This window comes from Accipiter gentilis, chromosome W (genome assembly GCF_929443795.1).
Source record: "Accipiter gentilis chromosome W, bAccGen1.1, whole genome shotgun sequence".
Classification (NCBI taxonomy): Eukaryota; Metazoa; Chordata; class Aves; order Accipitriformes; family Accipitridae; genus Astur; species Astur gentilis.
The window spans coordinates 39,758,380-39,774,467 of NC_064918.1; the positions used below are offsets into that span (position 1 = coordinate 39,758,380).

At 44.8% G+C, this 16,088-nt stretch overlaps 3 protein-coding genes across 5 annotated transcripts in view; 1 reads left to right on the forward strand and 2 right to left on the reverse strand.

Moving 5' to 3' along the window:
- The window catches only part of LOC126035221 (uncharacterized), a 249,702-nt gene that overhangs the window by 131,765 nt on the left and 101,849 nt on the right, over nucleotides 1-16,088 (reverse strand). The gene's annotated exons all lie outside the window — the stretch shown is intronic.
- On the reverse strand, nucleotides 1,540-2,835 carry LOC126035226 (uncharacterized). The gene is made up of 2 exons (XM_049793461.1): nucleotides 2,038-2,835; nucleotides 1,540-1,917 (listed from the first exon to the last, which is right to left on the reverse strand). Exons 1-2 carry the CDS (start codon nucleotides 2,812-2,814, stop codon nucleotides 1,669-1,671), a joined length of 1,026 nt encoding a protein of 341 aa, XP_049649418.1. The 5' UTR covers nucleotides 2,815-2,835; the 3' UTR covers nucleotides 1,540-1,668.
- The window catches only part of LOC126035219 (rapamycin-insensitive companion of mTOR-like), a 108,636-nt gene continuing 98,381 nt past the window's right edge, over nucleotides 5,834-16,088 (forward strand). For all 3 annotated transcript variants that reach the window (XM_049793438.1, XM_049793439.1, XM_049793440.1), the window contains exons 1-2: nucleotides 5,834-6,842; nucleotides 7,024-7,071. In XM_049793438.1, the coding sequence (XP_049649395.1) occupies nucleotides 6,794-6,842; nucleotides 7,024-7,071 (97 nt within the window). In that variant the 5' untranslated portion in view covers nucleotides 5,834-6,793. The remainder of the gene's footprint in view (nucleotides 6,843-7,023; nucleotides 7,072-16,088) is intronic.

A 16,088-nucleotide genomic window follows, 5' to 3' on the forward strand; every position in this document is an offset into this window, starting at 1 on the left:
GCCTTGAAGAGAAAATTTTATGGCAACACGGCACCCCAGAAAGAATCGAGTCGGACAACGGGACTCACTTCCGAAACAACCTCGTAGACACCTGGGCCAAAGAACATGGCATTGAGTGGGTGTATCACATCCCTTATCACGCACCAGCCTCCGGAAAAATTGAACGGTACAATGGACTGCTGAAAACTACATTGAGAGCGATGGGGGGTGGAACTTTCAAGCATTGGGATACACATTTAACAAAAGCCACCTGGTTAGTTAATACTAGAGGATCCGCCAATCGGGCTGGCCCCGCCCAACCAAGAGATCCACATACTGTAGAAGGGGATAAAGTCCCTGTAGTGCGCATGAGGAGTATGTTAGGAAAGACAGTCTGGGTTAGTCCTCCCTCAAGCAGAAGCAAACCCATTCAAGGGGTTGTTTTTGCTCAAGGACCTGGGTACACCTGGTGGGTGATGCAGAAGGATGGGGAGGTTCGATGTGTACCTCAGGGAGATTTGATTTTGGGAGAGAATAGCCAGTGAATTGGGCTGTATGATATTTAACTGCTAAATAACCTGCCAATGCATGTCATTGTATCTATAGTGTCTATATGCCATATCAAGGGTATTATTGTGAGAATTATCCAAATGACTACAGGATGGACTTTTGAAACTGAGCCAAGTACAACAGCGATAGAACTTGAACTGGCACCCACCAATTTCCTCAAGATCAACATCTTCGACCTGCAGACCAGGGGCATGAGTTGCACCAAATGTACTAGCCACAAGTTCCAGAGGCAGCGTACAACAACCCAACATCTCACACCATCTCTCTCTTATCCTGAAGAACTGTTACAACAGATAGAGCCCCAAAATTGATGGACACATTAGAGGGATAGCCCATAGGCTAAAGGAACACCGTGTGTGTGTGTGCGAGGTCAGGGGGTGGAGTCCATATACTTATATATAAGACAAGGAAAGTTGTAGTGGTTGATTGGAAAAAAAAATAAAAAAAAGTAAGATCTGGGCATGATGTAGATGGTATAGAATAAGGGGTGGATAATGTCCTGGGTTCAGCTGGGATAGAGTTAATTTTTACAGGAACCTGGGAGGTGGGGGCATAGCCGGGGCAGCTGACCTGAACTAGCCAAGGAGCTATTCCATACCATGTGACATCCTGCCCAGTATATAAATGGGGAGCGGGCCGGGGGGTGGTCTCTGTTTTTTTCGGTGGGGGAAGTGGCGGAGCGTCGGGTCCCGGGTGGTGAGCAGTTGCACTGTGCATCACTCTTTTTTGTATACCTTTTTTCATTAGTGCCGTTGTTGTTGTTGTAATCTCTTTTGTGTTTGTCCCAGTAAACTGCCTTTATCTCAACCCTCGAGGTTCCAGTTTCTTTTCCTTTTCTCTCCTCCGTCTCCTCCCCATCCCACCGGAGGGGGGCGGAGGAGTGAGCGAGCGGCTGCGTGGTCCTTTGTTACCGGCCGGGCTGAAACCATGACACCCTGTCACTCCAGAGATCCAGATGGATTCTGTGCCCCTGTATCCTGATGGCATCAGTGTACACTGTGCACCAGTGTCTACCAAAGCCTTATACTTCTGTGGGTCTGATGTGCCAGGCCATCGAATCCACACAGTCCAGTATATCCGATCATCCCTTTCCTTCTCCTGGCTGAAGGCAGGGACCCTCTATTGCTGTTCCTCATCAAAATATTCACTGTCCGATCCTTGCGGTACCAGACCAGAAGTCCCCTCACCAGAATCAAGGGAGGTGGTTTCAGTTCTTCTATGCCTGGAGGATCGCTGAGTGCCTTCTTGGGCCTCTACAGCAACTACGCTGACAGCCTTCTTCTTGGGTGACCCCTTCTTAACTGCTGTCTTCCCTCTCAGTTCACGTACGCGGGCTTCCAGCTTAAAGGTGGGTTCACCATCCCACTTCTTCATGTCCTCCCCTTGGTCACGCAGGAAGAACCAGAGTGTACCACGTGGCATACGCCTTGGGCTCCCTTTCCCTCTGACCGGGGCAGGGGAGGACTGATTTCTTGGAGCATCCCTAACAGCCAAGGCACTGTCCTGTAGGGATGAGGAGACACAGAGATTTTCCTCAAAGTTTTGGAGCCAAGACGACACTTTCTCCACAGTTGGTGTTTCCATATCTGGACAATACATTGCTGCCAAGCTGTTAGAATACGACACTGGGGCACCTTGAATCACCTTTCGCCACATGGCCCGTGTGCACAGGACATCCTCTGGGTCTTTGGAAACTTCCTCGTCATCTAGATCACTGTAGATGACTTCCACCACTGCTAACTCTCTCAGGTACTGAATGCCTTCATCTGCAGTAGTCCACTTTTCTGATGAATTTACAAGATCTTCCTTGAATGGATATCTTGCCCTCACACTTGAGAGGAGCCGGCTCCAGAGACTGCAAATTGCTGCCTCTTTCCCAATTCCTCTTTCAATTTCCCGGTTTCTAGCGAGGGATCCCAGCTGTTGCGCTTCCTTGCCTTCCAGTAGCTGACTATCAGCCCCGTTATCCCAGCATCGGAGCAGCCAGGCAGCAATCCGCTCACCTGGCTGGCGGCTGTAATCTTTCCGCAAGTCCCGAAGTTCTGAGGACGTCAGGGACCGGGTAGTTTCTGCTTCTTGTTTAAGTTCCCTCACTCCTTCCTCCAATTTCTTTATCGAAGGACCAGCTTCTAAATCAAGCCTTTCCTCTTCTTCTTCTTCCCTCACTAATCGATGGTATGGACCCGTTGATCTCCTTGTCCACTGTTTCCGTTTCACTACTGGGGCAATTACTGTAGTTGTTGTTTGGGTCCCTATCTCGAGCATCGTGTCCTTAGATGCAGTCTGGGTCCCTGCCTCAACCATGGCCCTCTGAGAGTGTTGAACTGTGGCTCGGTAGGCATAGGCCAGGCCCCAATACAGTGCGAGAAGCTGCTGGTTTTCATTGGGATAGGCAAGGCACCCTTCTATCAGGTGACGTGTCAGTCTGCCAGGGTTACTTGCCTGTTCGGATGTAAAATCCCAGATTATGGGAGGTGATAACCGTCCTAGGAATCTGCCCAAATCCTTCCATATACCCTGCCACCCAGGGACTGGTCGCTTGAGGGCACATTTCAGTATTGCCTCACCTAAAACTTGCCTCCTCTTATACCAGGAAGAGACCAGGTTCCACAATACCCATAATATGCCACCAGTATTAATTATTAGTATTGAACAGCTCACGTAAGGGTGAACAAGGACCTCGGGAGCCTGCATAATAAAACCATTCACATCAATGCCTGGTAGGGAGAGGGAGATGTGTTCCCTCATCTCCTCCACAAGATAGCTCCCACAACACAGCAAAGCCATCACTGCCAGGACAAAGCACATAGACACTATTTGTATTAGCACGTTCCCACGTTCCTTCATTCTCCACACAAGATAGCTCCCACAGCACAACAAAGCCATCAGTGCCAGGACAAATCACACAGCCATTATTTGCATTAACATGTTCCCAAACTCAGCAAGATAGAGATAAGCAAGCAGCTAACAAGCTCTGTGACCTGCACAGGAGCTTGCCACTTAATAACTAGCTATAGAACGCTTAATGCAAAACTGCCGTTGTCGTGCCCCACGTTGGGCGCCAAAAAGGACTGCGATGGGTTGACCCTGGCTAGATGCCAGGTGCACACCAAAGCCGCTCTATCACTCCCCCTCCTGAGCTGGACGGGGGAGAGAAAAAATATAACGAAAGGCTCGTGGGTCAAGATAAGGGCAGTTTAATAAAATGATAGCAAAGGTTGCGCGCGAAAGCAAAGAAAAAACAAATGATGTTACTCTCTACTTCCCATCAGCAGGCGATGTCTGGCCACTTCCTGGGAAGCAGGGCTCCAGTACGCGTAGTGCTTGCTCCGGAAGACAAAAAATGCCCCCCCCTCCGTCTCCCTTCACTTAGCTTTTATATCTGAGCTGACGTCATATGGTATGGAATATCTGTTTGGTTAGTTTAGGTCAGCTGTCCTGGTTATGTCCCGTCCCAAGATCTTGCCCTGCCCCAGCCTGCCATTGAGGGGAGGGCAAAAATGTTGGAGAGACAGCCTTGATGCTGTGCCAGCACTGCTCAGCAGTAGCCAAAACACTGGTGTGTTATCAACACCTTTCTAGCTACAGAGCTGCAGAGCACAGTGCTATGAGGGCTGCTATAGGGAGTACTAACTCCATCTCAGCCAGACCCAATACAAATGTATAAGGATTTGAACACGGGACAGTGGATGGGCCCAGCAGAAGTACAAGTAACCGGTAGAGGATATATGTGTGTCATTACAGATTCTGGACCAAAGTGGGTACCGGCTTGCTGGGTAAAACCGTGGAAATCTTCTGCCACTGTGAATGGGAGGAACACCACAACAGACGACCCAGGAGATAAGGGAGACGAGAGCTAGTGGTCAACTTTGTCCCATTTGTCGTCGCTGCAGTTTGTCAAGAGCTTTAACGCAATTAAGAAAGTTGTCATTTCGGCTTAGAGCATTTAGCTGCGGGATGGGGACTTAAGAGTTGGTTTGTATCTTTGTTAAAAATCGGGGTTTCTTTTATTCTTGTGTATTTTATTAGGTATAATGTTGCTTTTACTATGTTTAGCTGTGTTCATAGATCTTTGCAAAGGGCAATACAGCAGGTGTTAATTGATGGAAAAAAAACCCCAACAAAACAAAACAAAACCAACCAAAACAAAACAAAAACACACCCGCAAAAACCCCAAAACAAACAAACAAACAGAGTAGGGAATCTCTCTTCACAAGAAAAGTTAGCTAAAGCCACTTATGTTTTAAATTTTCTAAATTGTTGATTTGATGCAGGTGGTCCACCGATATTTAGACACCTTTTATCCACATATCAGGAGCAGCCGGAAATTAGGGATACAGGCCCACGATGGACTCCCGCTCAATTTCTACGACCATCATCATCTGGAACATCCTAGATGGTGTGGCAATATGAATACCACCTCAGCCAAAAACTAACATGTAGGTCACCTTGGCCAACACAACAGGTCAAGATTCTCTGTACATTGCAACCGCATCACAAAGCCCATGAACTAATAGACAGGATGGCTATGACTTGTGCAGCGTGCCTGGCCAGTGAGCGCATGCGTCATAGGCTCCCCATGTTGCAACTGAGGGAGATTTTGGCACCCGCTGGCCACGTGTGCTGAAATCCGTTCCTCTGCAAATGTATAAATATGGGGATTTTCCGAAGAGCATCGGGCTGGTGTACAGCAAGGCCACCATTGCCTCCATGGGGACGCCCTTGTAAACCTGGCACCTACCAATTGCTGGGCTGAGCTCGCGGAGCAAGACAGCACAAGAATGTATGGATGGTCCATCTTCCTCACAGTCCTCGGATGGACGTAGTCATGGATACTGCCAGAAGCCAAAGAAATCATCTGGATAACCCTGGCTGACGTGACCGGACAAGATTGCTTATGCCTCAGTACAGTAACACTAAGCAATCCTTTTTTCACAGGTTTAATAGGGGGTCCCTGAATACAGATTCGTGTAATATTATCTGATTTTACTGTTAGATGTAGATAGTATTAGACACACAACCTTACAAAATACAGCTACTCTTAAATCATTAGTTAAGATAGTTTTGACTTATCTTGTAGGGGTTTGGGGTTTTTTTGTATTTTAATTTGTGTGCCTTGTATGTTGTAATGTGTTTAAAAATTAATTGGTAGATCAAGTAAGGCTGTGTTAATTGACGGAAAACAAAAAAGGGGGAACTGTGGACACATATTTAGCTAATGGTCACAAGACCATTCCAGACCCCTTTAGAAGGCCTTGAACAGAATAAGCAAGAAGACAAAAAAAGAAAGATCCCAATTAGAAGAACACAGGTGCGCATTCCATGATAAAGGGAACTTGGCACAAACAACCTCAATTCGGCAGTTTATCTTGACCAATTAGACTGAGACAAGTTTCGCATGTTTTAGTTAGTATAACCAATTATGTCTTGTTTATGCGCGTGTACAGTGTTGATATAACCAATCATTAAGTGTAACTAGGCGCGTGGACAGCGTGTGAATAATGTGTGTAACCAATAGTAAAATAGCTAAGCGCATGTACAGATGTAACCAATGTATAAAATGATGTCTGATGCTCTAGTAAAGGGTCTTCAACTATGATCATATTGATCTGTCGTTGAGTCCATGATTATGCTCCTGCAGGACACCACCTGTCAGGTGGATTATATTGGTCCTTTCCAGGTTTCCGAGGGAAACTGCTATGTATTGGTGTCGTGGTTTAACCCCAGCCAGCAACTAAGCACCACGCAGCCGCTCACTCACTCACTTCTCCCCCACCCAGTGGGATGGGGAGAGAATCGGAAAAAAGAAAGTAAAACTCGTGGGCCAAGTGCCCACCCCGCCGCACAGAAGCGCTGCAAACGTGACCCAGGTATTGCGCCCGGGTAAACAGAACCCCGCACCGCTACTCCAGGGAGCCCGAGGAGCGGCAGTCCTCTGCCGCTCTCTGGTACTTGAGGCCGCCGCCCGCCCCGACACCCCCTGCACCGAGTGGCCCCGGGGCCACAAAGCACCACTTACGACATGGGAGAGGGGCCGCGGTCAAGCAAGGCCTCCCAGGGGTGGTAACAGCCTCTGCTCAGCCTCTGCTCAGCCTCTGCTCAGCTGCCTCCCCGCGCTCCTCCCACCGACGGCGCGGCTACGAGGTGGTGGGGGAGGGGGGTGCCGGCCACGGCTGTGGTTCCGCGGACTTCTCCTCGCGAGAGTGGGCGAGGTTTCCGGCGTTGTGACTGTGGGGCCGTAAACATGGCGGTGAGTCTCCGCGCCCGCTCGTTGAGGCACCTCCGCATCCGAGGTAAGGGGTCCGGGCAGGCCGCTGCGGTAGGCTGACTCCTCCGTCTGCCTTTCCCCGGCGGCTCTCGCCCTACGCCGGTACCCAGCCATCCTCTCTGATCCCTCCTCTTCCCCTTTCCTTATCCTTCTCTGGCTCTTTCCTTCCCGCCAGCCTAACGTGCTTCTTTCCCCCATCCCCACAGGTCGGAACGATAGCGGTGAGGAGAACGTCCCCCTCGATCTCAGCCGAGGTACGGGCCAGTGGGGTGGGGGTCGCCGCCTACTCCTTGCCGCGCGCCCGCCGACGGGGGGGCCGTTGGCGGCGAGTGGCCTGCCGCCCCGCGGCGGCGCGGGGGGGGCAAGACGGAGCGGGGGTCGCCAGGTGCCGGTGCCCGGCCCGGCGTCCTGTAGTGAGCGGACCTGCCCATAGGTAGGAAGCCTTTTCCCAGCCCCCACCGCCTGCGGGGCAGCATGGGCGCCTCTCGGGCACCGCAGGGCCGCGGGGAGCTTCTGCGTGTGGGTAGAGGCTCCTCGGCCGCTTCTGGGATTGTTTTCGAAGGGGGTTGTTTGTAGTGTCCGGCCCACGGTGGGGCTGCCCACTTCATGCCTGTCGGCCTCGCCGCCGGGGCTTCCTCTAGCTGTGGGTCGGGACTGTGCGCCTCTGGGGAGCACTTCGGCGGTGGTGGCTGTTCCTGCCTCAATTCCTTGTATATCCGTGCCTGTCCTAGGCAGGCTGGCCGCGGTGCTTGCTATGAGCCCCTTGCTGTGAGATCAGAAGGCACTCATCTCCCGTTTACTTGGTAACTTGCTCCAGAACGCCCTTCACTGCTCTCAGATGTATGGGGGGGATAAGAGGAAGGAAACAACAATAACATTTGCTACCTGCTAACTAATTGTCTCTCAGACAAATAGTAACTCGTTCTCTACCCAAATCTATAGCTCATCTTGTCTTGCTGAGGGCTGAGGTAAGGGTTAGACTCTACCCAAGAGCTGAATAAAATGCAGAAAACAAACTGGCCCACTAGCAGCGATGATCTTCCTGGGGCAGATCATCTTGATCTAGGGGAGGAAACTGTTCTGCTTCAGGAGATCCAGGACTGCTGCTATCCCAAATAGATCCATTTTATGAGGAAGTAGGCAGGGAAATGACAAAATCAATGAGAGATAAGTAGACTGAAATGTAAAGGAAGTACAAATATTAGCAGCATCAATAAAGTTTTCAGCTTAGCATAAGGCTGTATCAACAATTCCACCTCTAATTCTAACACCCCCCACACCCCCAGTATGATCTGGCTTTAGAATTTTTTTTATTAAGCAGTTTTACCATGGGCTGAAAGTTATCTCTGCATATACAGAGAGATGTTGGTATAGCAAGAAAAAAACCCTGCAGATACAGGTTAGACTGGTTGCTTTTGTCTACTTAAGGTCATATATCATGTCTGCTGTTGATTACAAAACTGCAATTAATAATTGGGATTCAGAGTACTTGGGTTTTGGCCTTGCGTTATATTACCTGCTCAGAATAGAACAGAAAAGGAGGAAAGACTCGCCACCAGTGCAACTCCTATTGCAGTCATCTGGAAAGAATTGGCAATGAGATGAGGCAGACTGGTTTAATTAGACTACTGAAATCAAGCTCATAACTTCTTAAGACCAGAAAGGACAATTGATGTTATCGACGAGGTTATTGCATTCAGTAGGAATTCTTGTATTGAGTCCAGTCATGGTTGTGTATGTAACCATGCTACAAGTATTATATGCCTTTAGCATAATTCATCTTCATCTCTGTTTTACAGGGATTCCAAGCTGAATTACAGAAGCTTATATATCTCCCAAAGCTCTGGGCACTGTAAAAGGCTTGTGTAATCCACACTTCATTTGCTGTTAAGTTCTTTGTTCATCTCTAACAATCTACTTACAAACTGATTTTGAAAATTTGTTACTGTTTCAGTATTGCCTTATCCTGTTGGGTGAACAACACCCCTTCCTTTGTTGGGGTTTCAGCTGTTGTCTTTGGGCTGTGAAGACTTAAATAGTTTGGAACTTGCCTAGTTGAGAGCAGTGTCTTACAGTGCCTTATCTGTAGTCAGGCTCCTTTTAAATGTCCTTCCTTCAAGGGATCCCCATTTTCTTGGATTTCTGTAGCTCTGAGTCTGCAATGGCTATTGGGAACTTTTCAGAGCTTGTTCATTTACTGAAGATTTGGAGAGATACAAGGGTGCCAACTGCTGATGAATGAGTGCTGTTCGTGTCTGTATGTCTTCCCTCCTTTTTGAGGGTAACAGGTACATTTCAGTTAGTCTTCATTTTTGAATATTATACTCTAATTATCTCCAACATTGTTACTTTCATTTTATTATTAATAAATGTACATTATGAGATACTACTTTGATTTAGCAGCTTTTCTTGTATGGCTGATTCCTATTTTTTGTAAATGTTGAGTCTTCTAGCTATAACACAAGACAAATATGAATAAAGTAGCTGAGAAAACTGGCTTTTTTTCTCCCCAAGAGTGAGTTTCACAAAATTGGCTTAGTGTTATCTGAAAAAATACCCTTTTCCTTTTTTTTTCTTCCCTTCTCCATCATTTCCTTCTATCATGTAGGTAAAAATAAATACAGAAGTTCCATTTAACTTCACAAGATCTGTATTGCTTTTCTTGCTGTGCTTACATCACTTTAAACCATGTTGTATTTGATTCCATGTGCCCACATGGCAAACTGTAATGCATTGCAATGTAGGGCAAATGTCTCAGGATGCTATTTGCAGTTTACAGCCCACAAAAATGTCGTGCATTTTTAAGGGTTATTTGTGGGATAGTTAAAGAAGGCTGGATGAATTTTGTTTCCAAATTCAGCTTGAGATTTGGTGACCATGCTGTTTCCAGCTTCCTTTGTCAGTATAGAAGCAGCAGAGGAATGCTGCATACCTGTCTGATACTGAGAGCTCAAGTAGTGGGGGAGGAAAACCCCCTTCTTGAGTGCTTGCAGCAAGGCAGTAGGGAACTGGTGCAGAGATGGTAGCTGATGTATACTTGGTGGCTCAAAGGCAGATCTTCCACAGTAATGGCAAGACTGTTATGGAAAACCTTTAAGTTCTTTGCATACTCTTGCAATACATGGTCTGGCTTGAAAATATGGAGAAGTGGGGCTCCACTGCACCTTAGAAACACTATTTTAAAATACCCAAATAAAAAAAATGTGTGGGCACCTTTAACCCTTGCTTTGTGATATGCCATCATTGTGATGGGTAACTATAACAGGATGCTTGTGTTGGAGCAAATCACAGAGAGCGATAGCTCTTTTTTTGCTTCCTTGTTTGTGAATCTGTAACAGAAGCTGTAATAGGAGCAAGGCAGTATTTAGCAACATTTTTTTTCAGTTCTTCTGAGATATAGAGGAGCAACTTGAAAAACAGCTGGAGGGAGATCTTATTTGCCTTGTTGTCTGAGAAATTCTCTACTGCATTATTTCTGAATATTATTTTTGGGTTTTTTTTATATAGTTGGAGACCAAAGGGGAAGTGATCGATGGTGGCGGCCTGCTAACTTTTTTGGCAACGTGTAACCTTTTGGTAGGTTTTAAAAGTAAGGGAGTTAGAGGTGCTCAGTATACACACTCCAAAATTAAGGCATATGCTTAGCTTTCCCGTCTGCACTTGTGCTTCAGTTGACCATTGTTTTGGAATTGTATAGTACTCTGGCCTGGTTAGATTAATAACACTTGCATACCTTTGGCTTTGCTTCCTAAGGTATTACTGCTTTTACAATCTTAAGACTTTTCAGAACTACTAAAATGGTGTGTGCTTACAATATTTTCACTTTCATTTCTTGGAAACAGGAACAACAGAAACACACCCCTCATCATAATTACAGTAAATAAGGAAGCTATGTCAATGATAGCCTTCCCAGAAAGAAATACATCAGATATTTGCCCAAACTCATGATCTTAATGCATACTTTACCAATTACCTGGCAATCTCAGAGTTTTTTCCCTAATAACATAGAAGAGATGCTCAATATCAGGTAGAGGGTTGTTTTGTTTTGTTTTGTGTTTTTTTCTTAAAAGTGGGAAGAAGTGAAATAGTTATAGTGAAAGATGGCTGTTTACAAACTGGTTATATCCATATAAACCCAAACACTGCAGAAAAGGATGTTCAAGAGGGTTACAGGATGGCTTGAGAATTTATGTTGAAATGATGGCTGACTAGCTTTGGGGAATGTGCTGAAAAATCAGATATGTTTTTTATCTTTCATACTAATTGAGACTCCTGCCTGAGACTTTTTAAAAATAATAATAAATGACATGAATCATTGTTGTGTTTTAACCCCAACTGGTAACTAAGCACCACGCAGCTGCTCCATCACTCCTTTGTGTCATGTGTTATTGTCCCTGCCCCCTCCCCCCCCCACCATGGGAAGGAGAATTGGGGGGGGGAGGGGGAGTAAAACTCAGGGGTTGAGATAAGAACAGTTTAATAACTGAAATAAAATATAATAATGAAAAGGAAAATAACAGAGAGATATAAAACCCAAGAAAGACAAATGATGCACAGTGCAATTGCTCGCCACCTGACTGATGCCCAGCCAGTTCCCAAGCAGCGATTGGCCCCTCCCAGCCAATTCCCCCCAGTTCTATACTGAGCTTGATGTCTTATGGTATGGAATATCCCTTTGGCTAGTTTGGGTCAGCTGTCCTGGCTATAACCCCTCCCAGCTTCTTGTGCACCTCCTCACTTGCAGAGCATGGGAAACTGAAAAATCCTTGATTTAGGATAAGCACTATTTAGCAACAACTAAACCATCAGTGTGTTATCAACATTATTCTCGTACTAAATCCAAAACACAGCACTGTACTAGCTACTAGGAAGAAAATTAATTCTGTCCCAGCTGAAACCAGGACAATCATCTAACTTAAAACCAACTAGCTTTTTACAACTAAGACATAAGCATATGACTTGAGGCTTTTATAACTATTCAATAGATTACATAAAATAAGAGGCTTGCTTTTCATTAGAAGTGGTTTTTACAGCATGCAGGTAGGCAGATACTTATACCATAGTGCAGGTGACTGCATACTGAACACCGCTTCTGTGATGATTTCTGATGCAGAAGGGAAGTGCTGTAACACTGCTACACAAGTGCTGGCTGATATTTGACAAATTGTTTTAACTGAAGCACTTTTAACTTTCACTCTCACAATAAAATGTGTTTTGCTTTATTTTAGTTTAAAAATCTGTAGTATTAGTATATTCATGTATACTGCAGAAACTTTTTTTTTTTTTTCATTTACCAACCATCTGTTGTGGTGATGGAAAATTTGGGTAGAATAGATCAGAAAAAAGTAGAAGTTAGCAAAACTTCAGAGAATGATTAGTAAAGGGTGTATTCACTAAATCCTTGCAGCTGGTGAAGAGGAGGAATGCTGATCAAGGTGTATATGTGAGAAGATGGAGTAAAAAAAACCCTCAGTCCCGAAGAACAAAAACCCCTACTTAAAGTTGTATTTTCTTAGTTATGTGACTGAATTTTACTGTTAGCACATACTGAAGAGCTCTGAGGACTCATGTTCTTATGCTTTTGTTATATTCATCAGAGTGTAGCAAACTGCATCTCAACAGTGGCTTGAATAGGTTTGGGTAACTAAATAGTTATGAGGAAGTCTCTTCACCCAAATTCTACCTGAATAGCAATATCCTCAGAATCAACATTGTTTGTTAATAAATTAGTCTGAGTGATGGAGCCTTTATGAAAGTTTTAGGAAAAGGGGAGATTTTGTTTCTAGACTAGAATAGTTCAGTTGGAAGGGACCCAAAACGATCATCTAGTCCAACTGCCTGACCACTTTGAGGCTGACCAAAGGTTAAAGCATGTTAAGGGCACTGTCCGAATGCCTCTTAAACACTGACAGGCTTGGGCATCAACCACCTCTCTAGGAAGCCTGTTCCATTGTTTGACCATTCTCTCAGTAAAGAAATGTTTCCTAATGTCCAGTCTGAACCTCCCTGACACAGCTTTGAGCCATTGCCACACATCCTGTCACTGGATACCAGGGAGAAGAGATCAGCACCTCCCTTTCCACTTCCCCTCCTCAGGAAGCTGTAGAGAGCAAAAAATTCTAAATTTACTGGTTTTGTTCTTCACTATCTAGACTTCTCTAAGCTCCTTGGTTTTGTCTAAGTGCTACTTATTGTTACTGTTTTGGGCACATCTGACCATTTGTGGTGGGTTGACCCTGGCTGGATGCCAGGTGCTCACCAAAGCCATTCTATCACTCCCCCCTCCTCAGCTGGACAGGGGAGAGAAAAATATAACAAAGGGCTTGTGGGTCAAGATAAGGACAGGAGAGATCACTCACCAATTACTGTCATGGGCAAAACAGACTCAGCTTGGGGAAAATTAACTCAATTTATTACAAATCAACCAGAGTAGGGTAATGAGAAATAAAATCAAATCTCAGAACACCTTCCCTCCACCCCTCCCTTCTTCCCAGGCACAACTTCATTCCCGGATTCTCTACCAACCCCCCCAGTGGCACAGGGGGACAGGGAATGGGGTTTACGGTCAGTTCATCACGCGTTATTTTCTGCTGCTTCATCCTCCTCGGGGCAGGACTCATCACACTCTTCCCCTGCTCCAGTGTGGGGTCCCACCCACGGGAGACAGTCCTCCACGAACTTCTCCAACGTGGGTCCTTCCCATGGGCTGCAGTTCTTCATGAACTGCTCCAGCATGGGTCCCTTCCACGGGGTGCAGTCCTTCAGGAGCACACTGCTCCAGTGTGGGTCCCCCATGGGGTCACAAGTCCTGCCAGAAAACCTGCTCTGTGGGTTCCTGTCTCCACAGATCCGCAGGTCCTGCCATGAGCCTGCTCCAGTGTGGGCTTCCCACAAGGTCACAGCCTCCTTCGGGTGCATCCACCTGCTCTGGCAGGGGGCCCTCCCTGGGCTGCAGGGGGACAACCTGCCTCACCATGGTCTTCACCATGGGCTGCAGGGGAATCTCTGCTCTGGCACCTGGAGCACCTCCTCCCCCTCCTTCTTCACTGACCTTGGTGTCTGCAGAGGTGTTTCTCTTACATATTCTCACCCCTCTCTCTGGCTGCCCTTTCCTGTCTGTCCCAACTTTTTTCCTTCTTAAAAATGTTATCACAGAGGTGTCACTGCTATCGCTGATTGGCTCAGCCTTGGCCAGCGGCGGGTCCGTCTTGGAGCTGGCTGGTATTGGCTCTGTCGGACACAGGGGAAGCTTCCAGCAGCTTCTCACTGAAACCACCCCTGTAATCCCCCCCACTACCAAAACCTTGCCACACAAACCCAAAACACCAATGTATATAGATTTTATTTGTTGTGAAATGAGCTACAGCTGTTGATTTAAGAATACAGAATGATTAGTAGGAGATACTTGTGCATAGATGTACAGTATTTGAACTAAAACAGTATGGCCTTGATTTATGGAAAAATATAATTGCTATAGAAGAGTAACAAAGAATAATTTAATCTCTTCATGTAAAGATTTATGGTGAACAGTATAGGGATTTTGTTTATCATATCATACATTTGCCACAGTTTAAAGGTTTCGTGCTGCAGTTAGTGCTGCATTTCAACTATAAAACCTCTTTCAGAATTTTTAGCAATAAAGCAACAGTCTCATGCACTAGGAATAATTAACGTAATTCCAAGGGTGCAAATGGAAGGATGGCTTTTCTACACATATAATCTCAATGTCTTGGTTAGAAATAATATTATAAGAAAGTAATTTGGAAAGTGGTCCATTTTTCAACTGCTGTCACCACTTCAAGCTGACCGCAACACCAGTATGTATATTTCATGCGACCTCTATCCATACTTAGGAATCTGTAAAAAAAATTATCATTTAATTTACAATATTTTATGCACATCTGCAAAAGAGAAATCTATACAGTCACAGTAGGCATTTAAACTTTACTTTCTTGTTTACTTACAGAAGGACATATGTGCAAGTCTAGATGTATAGAGCTAAACATGAAGGATTAGACTCCTATGTGTAATCCTTACACAAGACTGTTCTTATCTGAGGTTCTAGTGATTCCTGGATCCTACCTTGGATGTGCTGTCTTTTGTACTGCTTTCTAGTTAATAGATATTTTTGTAAATGTGAAGGTTAATTTCTACCTGACTGATGTAGAAAGAACAGTTCTTTTACTTTCTTTGCTGACTGCCATGAAAGAGAGGAGGTGTGCTTTTTTCCATATTACTGAGCTACTTTCATCTATTCATAGCTTTCTTAAGCAGCAAGAGTAAAAATAATCTGAGTTTTTAGCCTTTATTTTTTTTCTGTTTTCATGAACATGGATTATTGGAGCTTCTCTGCTGTATGTATGGTTCACCTATGGAAGCTATAGGAATTAAACTAAATAAATCTCTAGGTACATTCTGCAGAAATCACTGGTTTTGGTAACCTGTACTTTTCAAGGGGGTGCTCTCAATTGTTAAACTTAAGATTTGTAATACATTGTTGGTTTTTTTTTTTAATCTAAAATTTATGAGAATTATTTGGCAAAACTTATGTCACACTATACCAGTGCAAAGTATCTTGTACCTTACTGATTCAAGTGTGATAATAGAATTTTAACAGTGATCATAGAGGTTATCTATCTGGCTTAGTATTCAGTACGGTTTTCAACATAATAGTAACTGCATAAATTTGATCTTACAAAGAAACAATTATTTCTATGTTTTTACCTTATAAATTGAGACATACCTTCAGTCTAAACATATATTACTGTGGTTTTGAAAATCATAGGTTGAATGTAAACTGTTCATGTGCTAATTTTTTTTAATCTGGCCAAGTGGAGTTGATGTGTCAATGTATAGTTCAGGAGTGATCTGTGTCATGCAGTTTGCTTTTTTATGTAGCTTTCTTCCATTGTTCTAAGAACCTGGTTGTTTTTCTTCTGTGCAGTTTCCACATTTTGGATTAGATGTAAATTAAGAATACTTCATGTTATGAGAGATTACATAATTGTCCTGATTATTTTTTTTCCCCAGCAAGTTGATAATGGCAGGATATGCCTTCTCAATGGTGTTTCATCTCATTATTTAAGGTGTTGATAAAAAGTGTTTTAGCAGACTGATTATCTGCCTTCTAGGCTTACATAGACACTTTTAAGTAACTGATTCCTAATGTTTCATTGCTTTTAATAACTGATAACTCATGACTATTTCAGTGGAAATGGAGAACAGTGCATTAATGATCCTAGTTGGTGTGTGTTTCACTCATCTTCCTTCA

Coding starts and splice junctions, on each gene's coding strand:
- LOC126035226 (XM_049793461.1), bottom strand. CDS start 2,814: ATGCTCGAGATAGGGACCCAAACAACAACTACAGTAATTGCCCCAGTA. Junction 1,918..2,037: donor TACAGGACAGTGCCTTGGCT/GTTAGGGATGCT, acceptor GAGGACATGAAG/AAGTGGGATGGTGAACCCAC.